General features: G+C 55.0%; 3 protein-coding genes across 5 annotated transcripts in view; 1 reads left to right on the top strand and 2 right to left on the bottom strand.

Annotated features, from left to right (window-relative positions):
- The window catches only part of Ece2 (endothelin converting enzyme 2), a 38,737-nt gene extending 36,433 nt beyond the window's left edge, over positions 1-2,304 (bottom strand). The window contains exon 1 of one of the 2 annotated variants that reach the window (XM_004640722.2): positions 2,005-2,304. In XM_004640722.2, coding sequence (XP_004640779.1) covers positions 2,005-2,200 — 196 coding nt within the window. In that variant the 5' untranslated portion in view covers positions 2,201-2,304. The remainder of the gene's footprint in view (positions 1-2,004) is intronic. The other variant, XM_004640718.2, reaches the window with a different exon arrangement.
- An 87-nt stretch (positions 2,305-2,391) lies between these two features.
- Alg3 (ALG3, alpha-1,3- mannosyltransferase) lies at positions 2,392-8,380 on the top strand. Of its 2 annotated transcripts, none has more exons than XM_012516802.2 (9): positions 2,392-3,074; positions 5,042-5,141; positions 5,239-5,386; positions 5,493-5,653; positions 6,089-6,209; positions 6,584-6,789; positions 6,939-7,015; positions 7,649-7,793; positions 7,909-8,380. In XM_012516802.2, the coding sequence occupies exons 2-9, from the start codon at positions 5,068-5,070 to the stop codon at positions 8,069-8,071; spliced, it is 1,095 nt and encodes a 364-aa protein (XP_012372256.1). In that variant the 5' UTR covers positions 2,392-3,074; positions 5,042-5,067; the 3' UTR covers positions 8,072-8,380. The 2 variants fall into 2 exon arrangements, with proteins under 2 accessions (XP_012372256.1, XP_004640773.1); XM_004640716.2 differs by having other exon boundaries at positions 2,392-3,111.
- Positions 8,381-8,487: 107 nt separating this feature from the next.
- Positions 8,488-10,144, bottom strand: part of Vwa5b2 (von Willebrand factor A domain containing 5B2) — an 11,395-nt gene continuing 9,738 nt past the window's right edge. Inside the window, exons 16-19 of the mRNA XM_004640797.2 lie at positions 9,704-9,841; positions 9,541-9,612; positions 9,264-9,448; positions 8,488-9,184 (exon numbers count right to left, since the gene is read on the bottom strand). Coding sequence (XP_004640854.1) covers positions 8,636-9,184; positions 9,264-9,448; positions 9,541-9,612; positions 9,704-9,841 — 944 coding nt within the window. The 3' untranslated portion in view covers positions 8,488-8,635. The remainder of the gene's footprint in view (positions 9,185-9,263; positions 9,449-9,540; positions 9,613-9,703; positions 9,842-10,144) is intronic.

Genomic DNA, 10,144 nt, shown 5'->3' with positions numbered 1-10,144 from the left:
GCTTTGGCAATTGAAGGAACCAGGGTTTGATCCTGGGTCCCACATGCTGTGCCAACCCCGCCCGTGGGGCATGCTGAGCCAGGGAATGAGTCCAGGGCAAGGTGGCACACACCTGTAATCCCAGCCCTGGGGAGGCTTAAAACAAGAGGATCACTACAAGTGGATCACTACGAGTTGGAGCTGTGTAGTGAGACCCTGTACCAAATACATTAAAACAACAACAACAACAAAAACTTAAAATAAAAAACAAAAAACCTCAAGCAATGGGGCTGGGGAGATAGCTCAGTAGAATAAGCGCTTGCTTGGCAAGCACAAGGGCCTGAGTTTAATCCCCGGTTCCACCAAAAAAAACAAAACAAAACAAAACAAAAAAAAAACCCAACCTCAAGCAACTGTTTACCTGGGAAGGGGTTTGCCACAGTTGTTCTGAAGATTCATAGGCAACCAGTCTTCTTAAAAATCTGATACTTAAGTTTTTTTGTTTGTTCTGAGGTGCTATAGAGTGAACCCCAGGCCTCACACACGCTAGGCAAGCATTCCACCACTTAGCTACAGCTCCAGCCTTCTTTATTTTTATTTTGAAGTAGGGTCTCCTAAATGGCTCAAGCTTGCCTGGAACTCTCTTGCCAGGGAAGCGTTTATTCCACTGAGCCATCTCCCCGGCCCCTCTACCTTGGCCTCTTGAGGATCTGGAATCAGGGATACACCACCACACTTAGCAAGTATTCTTTCTTTCTTTTTTTTTTTTTTTGCAAGGAAAATAGAGCACAGAAATTTAAGTATTATGTGCAAGATTACAGAGCCAGCAACAGCTGAGCCAAGAATCCAACATAATCAGCTGCTTCCAGAGTCCAAGTTCTTAACCACTAGGTTATGCCTTTCTAATTCTCGTAATGTTCTATTTCACAAACTGAATATATGAAGTTCCTTTTATATATATCAAATATTTCATTTAGCATATAATGTTTTAGGGCTGACCAGATAGCTCAGCGGATTAAAGCACCTGCTTAGGCAGAGTGCAGCAGCAGCCAGGTTCGATCCCCAGCATACTGTGCCGGCCCTGCCCGCGGTGCAAGCTGAGAAAAGCTATTGACACTGGGCGTGGTGGCGCGTGCCTGTAATCCCAGCGCTTGGGAAGTTGAAAACTGGAGAATCACTACGAGTCCGATCTGCGTTGAGAGACCCTGTACCAAGTACATAATAAAATAATATACATATAATATTTAGAACTGGGGGTGGTGTTACATGCCTGTAATCCCAGCACTCAGGAGGCTGAGGCAGGAGGAGCACCTGAGTTTCAAGGCCAGCCTGGGTCGCCTAGTGAATTCAACACCAGCCTGAACTACACAGCAAGCTCGTCTCCCAAAATAAAAACAAAATATATACATATATGGTTTTATACAGAGCAACTAAAACCTATAACTGGAAAGAAACCCGCTGCTCACTCAGACTTTACTAAGCGCCTCCAAGGCCGACAGTGGGAAGAAAACCCGGGTGACCAGCAGGACCTTAGCCCATCTCCTTAGCGCTTCGTTCCTTCAAAATCACCCCAACCTCCGCTGCAACTCCCCTCCGACCTCAGGGGGCGCTGTTCCCTCACTTCGCTCGCGGTGTAGAGCTAAGTTTCAGTCCAGAGCTCCGAGAGTGCGAGGTGACAGCGGCACCGGGCGCCCACTGGCGTGAACCCAGAAGCGGTGGGCGATGAGCTCGAGTGGCCTGCAGTCCCGTTTCTGCAAGTGAAAAGCTCACCACGATTCTCGGCCTGTCAGTTAGCGCTGAGACTCCAACTCGGCCGGCGCCGAGTTCTGCGGGTCCGAGGCCACTTCCCCTGAGTGTGGGGCAGGGTCCTCGGGCACCCCACGCTCGGCTCTCGGGGACGGTCTTCCTCCTGCTTGCCCTGGCTAACACGGCTGGATCTGAAGGCGCTGAGCCTGGGGCGGGCGTCCCCGACGAGGGCAGGCAGACTGGAAGAAGGCGCGGGCTGGGCAGCGCCGGGCTACCCACCTAGCACGAGGATACGGTCCTCCGGCCGCAGCTCCGGCTCCAGGAGGGCACGGAAGGAGGAAAAGTTCCCGAACCACTCGTAGTGGGCAGAGTCAGCCGCGCTTCGGTAGCGCTGGTCCCAGTACTGAACCTCGCGGTACTCGAAGTTCCGCTTAGGCAACTCGGGAGACAGCGCGGGGGCCCGGGGAGAGGCCATGCTCGCAGCAGAAGCAGCGAGCCCCGCCCGGCAGCCAATGGCGAGCGCGGGGGGCGGGACTCTCGGAGCTCCGCCCACCTCCCGCAGTTGCTCAACACAAACACGTGGAACTTCCGTTTTCTGCTCTGCGCTCTTTGCACAATCCTCCGGCTGGAAAGCCGAATTGGATTCTGAAGCCCCTAGCTGTCCGGTTACCTAGGAGAGCCCCACTTGGTGGGAGACTCACTCGGATTCATCACTGTGACCTCTCGTATTTCATTTTGAACGGTTTTGCCTGGAGATTAACCCATGAGTTACTTCTAAGCAAACCGTTTCTGACCTCCAGCAAGGCTGTGAAAGGAGGTGGGAGGGGCGCAGATGAGGGCTTTGCCTTCCAGCCACAAACTGGAATTTTTCCAGCACTGATGAAATGGAAATGGCCCTGGAATTACAGGAGGCAGGACTATTGCTTTTCTGCGCGGACGTTCATCCACTATTAGCGCCTGTGCCCAGCTGGGTATATATTGAGTAAAGCTTTGCTCTTGCTCTTACGGAGTGGGTAATCCGCTGGAGGAGAGAGATGTAGAAGAAATAATTTCAGTGGAGTCAGCGCTGATTTTAGCTCCTCACCAGCAGCGCTTTGTTTCGTGGGACCTTCCCCACAAAGTGCGGAACCTAAGTGTTCAAAGGTTGAGTTTCCGGAGTGGCGGGCCAACTTGAGCGGCGCACTGTCAAGATGGCGGCTGGGCTGCGGAAACGCGGCCGGGAGGGTTCCGCGGCCCAGCCGGGAGGATTCTGCAGACACTGGCTACAGCGTGCCTGGCAAGAGCGGCGCCTACTTCTGCGGGAGCCTCGTTACACGCTCCTAGTGGCCTCCTGCCTCTGCCTGGCGGAGGTGGGCATCACCTTCTGGGTCATTCACAGGGTGGCATGTGAGTGCGCCGAACGGGAGAGGAGGGGGAAGGAGGGAGATCAGACCCCTGATCCAAACTGGGACCGGGACTCGGAACTTAAAACTAGACTTCAAATACCCTCGTTCATCATTTTTAGATGTATGTTCCTTACTGGAGCCCCAGCCTGTGCCGCAGAAAATGCGATCTTAATCCGCCCCTATAAGGAAGGGGGTGATCTTGGAGTTTGGCATTCTGCCTTGAACGTTCGGCCTGCCAGGCTAAGAGAACAAACTAGCGTGGAAGTCAGTTCTGGGCTAGAGTTAATGTACTGATGCACCTGCTTGTTTGCGCCTTTGGACATACCACTTCCCCTCCCAGATCTCAATTTTTTCACCCATTTGATTCTGAGGTCTTGAACGTTCCTTCACAATGGTGGCATTTGTGCGCATTTGAGTCGGTTAGGTATTATCGGTGGCTCCTTTCAGGCCAGATCTAACTGGGTTTACAGCACTGGCTTCCTTGCTAAAGAAGAGTCATTCAGCACATATTTATTGAGTGCGTATTATATGGCTACTGTGCTAGGTACCACAGGTGGTAGAAGAGATGAGTGTGGCCTGAACAAAGATAAAGTAGCAGGCACCTCCAGTGCATCATAGCCATCATGAAAATGGAGAGACAGGATGAACATAGGCGGTGCAGACCTGGGGAATCAGGAGAAGTTTCATAGTGTGCCCTTAGAGAGTGGGTATGAACTAGCCAAGTGAGGAAAGAAAAAAGGGAAACCAGGCCTAGTGGTGCGTGCCTGTAATCCTGGGGAGGCTGAGTCAGGAGGATTGCTATGAGTTTGAGGCCACCCTGAGCTACATAGCAAGATCCTGTCTCAAAAATGATGAAAAAAAAAAAAAAGAAAGAAAGAAAAGAAGGACTGGGAATATAGCTCACCCGTACAAGCACCTACCTGGCAAGTGCAAGGTCCTCAGTTTGTTTTCCCCCAAAAAAAAGACAAAAATGTAAGAAATATAAAACAGTTTTGAGGGCCGAGTGTATTGGTGCCCACCAGTAATCCCAGCTCTTGGGAGGCTGAGGCAAGAGGATTGTTGGGAGTTTGAGACCAGCCTGGGCTACAAAGGGAGCTCAAGGCCAGTCTGAACTGGAAAGGGAAAACCTATCTTAAATAGACAAAAATAAATTTTTAAAAGAAAGAAAAGGGGGCCAGGGAGATAGCTCAGTAGAATAAGCGCTTGCCTGGCAAGCACAAGGTCCTGAGTTTGATCCCTGGTACCACCAGAAAAACAAAACAAAACAAAACAAACAAACAAACAAAAAAAAAAAAATGGGTGTGCTAGACATTGATCTTTATCTTTTAGGAAATCATTGAAGGATTTCAAGGTGAGAAACCTGGCAATGTAGGAAACTCGTACAAGAAGAGAAAGTAGAAATACATTGTAGTAGAATGAAAATGGAAGCCAGAACCCTAATTAGGAGAATGCTGTAAAGTTCAGGCTACAGATTATGTTATACCCAATATGGAATATATAGAATTTAGCAGAGAAGGAGGAGCTAGTAGAGGTATTTAGGATGACTAGGCGACACTTACTAAGGGTGGGAAAGGAGAAAAAGGGTATCGCAAAGATGTTGCTTAGATTTGTGTAGAAGCCAGGAGGGGCAGCAGGCTGGGAGTAGGAGGAAAGAGGGTGAGTTGAGTTACAGACAGCCTGGGTTTAGGATACCTGGGTAGGGCCAGGGATACAGCTCAGCGGCATGAGTGCCTGCTTGGCAAGCACAAAGTCCTGAATTCAATCACTGGTATCAAAAACAAGGTACCTGGGTTTCTCAAGGGATTCAAGCAGTTAGACAAGGGTGGAAACAGGCCTGGGTATGGGCCGAAACTGTGCTTCTGTGTTCTGGGGAACGGGTATGAGGGCAGGCAGGTTCTGGACTGAAAAGTAATCAGATTCTCTTTTTCCAGACACAGAGATTGACTGGAAGGCGTACATGACCCAGGTGGAAGGCGTCATTAATGGCACATATGACTATACCCAACTTCAGGGTGACACTGGACCGCTTGTGTGAGTAGGGGTAGGAGGCTACCGGAGGATATGGAGGGCTGGCTGGGTACCAGGCTACTTGGCCTGCCCACGACTCACATTCCCTGTCATCTTCCAGCTACCCAGCTGGCTTTGTGTACATCTTTATGGGGCTGTACTACGCCACTGGCCAGGGCACCAACATCCGCATGGCCCAGCACATCTTCGCTGTGCTCTACCTGGCCACGCTGCTGCTTGTTTTCCTGATCTACCATCAGACCTGCAAGGTGAGTTCATGCTACGAGGACTAGAGGCCTCCATCCTGCAAGGTGGGTGGTGGCAGTGGCTCAGGTTTGGGCAGCTGACCTTGCTCCCCACTGTGCCTGCCCCTAGGTACCGCCCTTCGTCTTTTTCTTCATGTGCTGCGCCTCCTACCGCGTCCACTCCATCTTTGTGCTGCGGCTCTTCAATGATCCTGTGGCCATGGCTCTACTCTTCCTCAGCATCAACCTCTTCCTGGCCCAGCGCTGGGGCTGGGGCTGCCTCTTTTTCAGGTCAACAACTCCTCCCTTCTGGCCCCTTCTCTTCCCATTTGCAGCAGAGAGAGTAAGGGAGTGGCCCCCATAAGCCAAGTCCAGATATGTAGAAAGTCCCCGTTTTACGCCCATCCCAGCACACTGTCTTCCTGTTCTCCTCCCCCTGGGCAGTAGCCATTGCTGGAGCCAGCCTTTGTGCACTGCATACATGATGCTCAGTGTGTGCACCCTGTCAGTGCTCAGAGGCTAGGTGTCTCCCCTCCCTCACATCCTCCCAGGCTGCCTTGCCCTCCCCAGGCTCTTCCCAGGCTGCCTTGCCTTCCCCAGCAGCTCTGAGTGGTGCTTGCCTGGTGGCATGGGGGAGGACTTCCTATAGTGATGGTGGGTAGAGCTTTGGGCAAGGGACCCGGCCTAGGGGCTCACCTCTGTCTCTCCTCCCCGTGCTGCCTGCAGCCTGGCGGTCTCTGTGAAGATGAACGTGCTGCTCTTTGCCCCCGGGTTACTCTTCCTGCTCCTTACACAGTTTGGCTTCCATGGTGCCCTCCCCAAGCTGGGCATCTGTGCTGTCCTTCAGGTACCCTTCTTTGCCCTTCTCCCTCCTCACAAAGGAGAGGCCACCCATCTGGCCCCCTTCCGTCCTTGAGACTTCCTCAAAGCCAAGAGGGTTTTGGAGTTGACTCCAAGCTGACGGCCGCCATGTCTGCTTTGGCTTCCATGTCTCCACTCTAAGGTGGAGCTGTTGATGACTCAGTAAACCCGACCTCAGAGCCTCCTACTACCTTCCTCCTCCGCTTCTTGGGGTGGGCTCTGGTATAAGGTGGCTTCCCACTCTTCCTGGGAGGAATCGGGGACTCCTTGAAGGTCCCATCTTAATCCTGCTCCCCTTGGTGATTGGCATGAGGCCAGGGTGCCCCTTGGCAGCCCTGCTGACATAACCCCCACCCTCAGTTGGTGCTGGGTCTGCCCTTCCTCCTGGAGAACCCCGTGGGCTACCTGTCTCGCTCCTTTGACCTTGGCCGCCAGTTTCTCTTCCGGTGGACAGTGAACTGGCGCTTCCTCCCAGAGGCGCTCTTCTTGCACCGCGCCTTCCACCTGGCCCTGCTGGCTGCCCACCTCAGCCTGCTTGCACTGTTTGCTCTCTGCAGGTGGCACAGGTAAGAAGGGGGGCAGCATCCTGGGCAGAGTTGGGCGAGTAATAAAGAGCCCAGGCCTAGCGGCTGCCTGGAAGAGATATTAAGCACTAGGATGAGTCTAGAGTGGCTGGTGGGGAGGGGCAATAAATGTCTGAATTGCTTCTCCCTAGGACCGGAGAGAGTATCCTGTCACTGCTGAAGGATCCCTCCAAAAGGAAGGTCCCACCCCAGCCTCTCACGCCCAATCATATCCTTTACTTTGTGGAACAGTAAGTCCTGACCTCTCCGAGTGTCCAGTTATATTAGCCTCCAGTGCCCGGTGACCTAGGGGTGGGCAGGAGAGCCCCTCCATAGAGCTCTTCCGCAGCACTGTGCCGAGCACTTTATACTGCAGCATGTTTTACTGTGAATTCTAAATGCCGAGCTGTGTAGCCAGCTGTTCGGACAGTGTCTTTAATCCCAACCCTCAGGAGGCTAAGACAAAATAGAGAGTTGAGCTGGAAAGCAAGATCCAGGCCAACTTGGGCTACACAGTGAGACTGTCTCGGTGAGTGCATACATACCTGTGTCTGTGCAGAGCAGTGTAAATAACTGAGCTGTCATGTGAGCTTTCACACTGTAGCCTTAGATTTCTGTTCATTCTAACATTTGAAGCTTATGAGAGATCCTGAGATAGGAGGTGCTCTTACCCTCATTTTATAGATGACAAAAATTGAGGTTGAAAAGGTTAAATGAGGGACCAGTGTCGCACAGCTAGTGAGAGGGATTCGAACTCACCGGCTTAGGGTCCAGAGCAGGCATGTAGGAAGGGCCATGCCAGGGGCTCTCTGGCCCCCAGCTCCTGCCCTGGTTGCTGCCTTTGGCCTTGATCACCACCTACAGATCGTTTCTACACTTTTCACCTCCAACTTCATTGGCATCTGCTTCAGCCGCTCCCTGCACTACCAGTTCTATGTCTGGTACTTCCACACACTTCCCTACCTCCTGTGGGCCACGCCTGCAGGCTGGCTCACACACCTGCTCAGGTAGGTAGGACAGCCTGGCTGTGGGGATGGCGGGCGGGGAGGGCATGTCTAGGGCGTGACGAGCCAAAGGGCTGTGGCCCGGACAGCGCTGAGTGCAGCCATCTCCCAACTCCAGGTTGCTGGTGCTTGGGCTCATTGAGCTCTCCTGGAACACCTATCCATCCACGTCCTGCAGCTCAGCCGCCCTGCACGTGTGCCATGCTGTTATCCTGCTGCAGCTGTGGCTGGGCCCTCAGCCTTTCCCCAAGAGTGTTCGTCACCGAAGGAAGGCCCACTGAGGCCTGGGCCTACCCTCCAGTCCACTTGGGACAGGGACTAGACTCTGCCCTTCTGAATAAACCTGGCCACATTCACCTCTGTGCTGCTACGTGGAGTTGGGGACAGCTGGCTCCTGGCAAAACTTCAGGACATAGACCCAGCAGAAAAAGCACTCAGCACTGGGAAGATCAGGCAGAAGGCTCATGAGTTTAAGCCCTCTCTGGGTCACTTAATGAGGCCCTGCAGCAAAATAAAACGGGCTGGGGCCGTAGCTCAGTGCAAAGACAGGGTTCACCCTCCAGGGCTGTGGAAACAAAATGATAAAGGCTCGCTCCAGCAATCATAAGAGGCACTTTATTGCATAGGGCTGGGCGCTGTGGCTCTCCCCTTCCAGTGCAGCAGGAACTCAGCACACGGGGAGGGGGGGAGAGGAGGGAGAGAGCACAGCAGGCACTTTTCAGGCTGGGGCATTGAGGGAGAAGTGAGAAGCAGTAGAGGGTGGACTGGCACCAGCCCACCTGTTCCCAGTAGTGGGAGGCCGACCCTGGGCGGCAGTGACTGAGTGTTGGGGCCACCGCAGGGCCTCACACATTGGCAGGGCTGTAGCACAGCAGGTGGAGCTGGAGGTTCTGGTCCCAGTGGCGCAGCAGCAGGAAGAGCCCGCGGGCGGCGGCCTTGAGTGCGGCCACATCGAGGCCGTCTGGCAGGTGCTGTGCGTGCAGCCAGCAGTCAGCCTTGGCCGCTGTCAGTTCCCACTCACCGAAGGCGGCCGCACAGCGATGCTCCAGCCACGCGAGCGCCACGGCCGTGGCCCAGCTGCGACCCCGCAGGTCCGCGCCGGCCGGCCCGTCCGCCGCTTCCGAGGCCTCGGTGTCAGAGCCCCGGCCGCTGTCCGCTTGACCCGGACCCTCGGAGCCTGAGCTGGGCGTCGGGCTGCAGGAGGCCGTGGCGCTGTCGCCCTGGCCCAGGCTGGGGCCCAGGAGCGCCCAGGGGGACGAGGCCGACGTGGGGCTGAGGCTGGCGCGGTGTGCCGCGAAGGGCGAGGCGCGGCACAGGCGCTCCCGCGGGATGCGCACGGCTGCACAGAAGGGCGCGTCCAGGCGGAAGCAGCCGGGCGCCTCCTGCAGCCGCACCTGAGGAGAGAGGAGGTGGGGGGAAAAGCGCTGGGACGGCACGGGGCTCCGGGCCACCCTCCACCTCCCGAGTCCTCACCAGGGGCAGGTAGTCGTGGTCGCTGCCTTCACTGTGGCTCGCACCGGCCTGGCCTGCTTCCTGGCTGCAGGGTTTGCGATGGCGGCCCAGGCTGAGTCTGGAAGGCGGTGGGCGGCCAGAACCTCCCGTGGGCATCACGGGCTCCCCTGAAGCTGGCTGAGAGTTGTGGTCCAGGTCCAGGACGCCTGCAGAGAGCCTCCCTGAAGTCCTGCGGTGGTCAGGCCGCCCAGGTGGGCTCAGCCCAGTGGAGCCCTACCCTTCCCTGCTTGGGGGTTACCTTCAGAGGTGCCGGCTGTGGGCAGAAGAGCTGCATCTAGGCCCCGAGAGGTGGAAGGGGGCTCCGCTAGCTCTGCAGGGAAACGGAAAACAGGGTCGTCATGTGGACAGCAGGTGAGGTGGCAGCTACTCCGTGGAGTTCACAGGAGGTGGAGGGACCCTACCTGAGCTCCGCACCTGCAGGGCCTCAGGCAGGACCTCCCTGGTGGTGGCGTCCACAGCGACAGGGCAAGTGAAGCAGGAGGGGGCCAAACTGACCTTGCTGGTCTGAAGGGCTCGGAGCAAGGACCTCCGTGCCTGGCCTGTGAATCAAGGAGTGAACGCCCACCTTTTGTGGGGCTGCACAGAACGTCTCTGGATGATCCCTTTCTCCTTTGTGAACCGAGTGCAGTAACCTAGGCTCTCCCAAACCATCTTGACCCCCTGACTTCAACAAGAAGTGGTGAGGCTGGACACAGCCTGTAATGGGGGCAGGAGACCCCTGTCACCCAGGAAGTCAAGAATATCTAGGCAGACGCAGGGGCCAGTAGGATAAGCACTTGCCTGGCAAGCGCAAGGCCCTGAGTTCAATCCCTGGTACCACAAAAAATAAATTTAAAAAATTA

The sequence above is a fragment of the Octodon degus genome, unplaced genomic scaffold (assembly GCF_000260255.1).
Source record: "Octodon degus isolate 3935 unplaced genomic scaffold, OctDeg1.0 scaffold00126, whole genome shotgun sequence".
Taxonomy (NCBI): domain Eukaryota; kingdom Metazoa; phylum Chordata; class Mammalia; order Rodentia; family Octodontidae; genus Octodon; species Octodon degus.
Note: the sequence above shows the minus strand (reverse complement) of the source record. Positions and strands in the feature narration are given on the sequence as shown.

What these genes read in the sequence shown, in the direction of transcription:
- Alg3 (XM_004640716.2), top strand. Translation starts at nt 2,916, where the DNA reads ATGGCGGCTGGGCTGCGGAAACGCGGCCGGGAGGGTTCCGCGGCCCAG. An exon ending in GGTCATTCACAGGGTGGCAT is followed by an intron (nt 3,112 to 5,041) that starts GTGAGTGCGCCG and finishes CTCTTTTTCCAG; the next exon opens with ACACAGAGATTGACTGGAAG. An exon ending in GCTCTCTGCAGGTGGCACAG is followed by an intron (nt 6,790 to 6,938) that starts GTAAGAAGGGGG and finishes GCTTCTCCCTAG; the next exon opens with GACCGGAGAGAGTATCCTGT.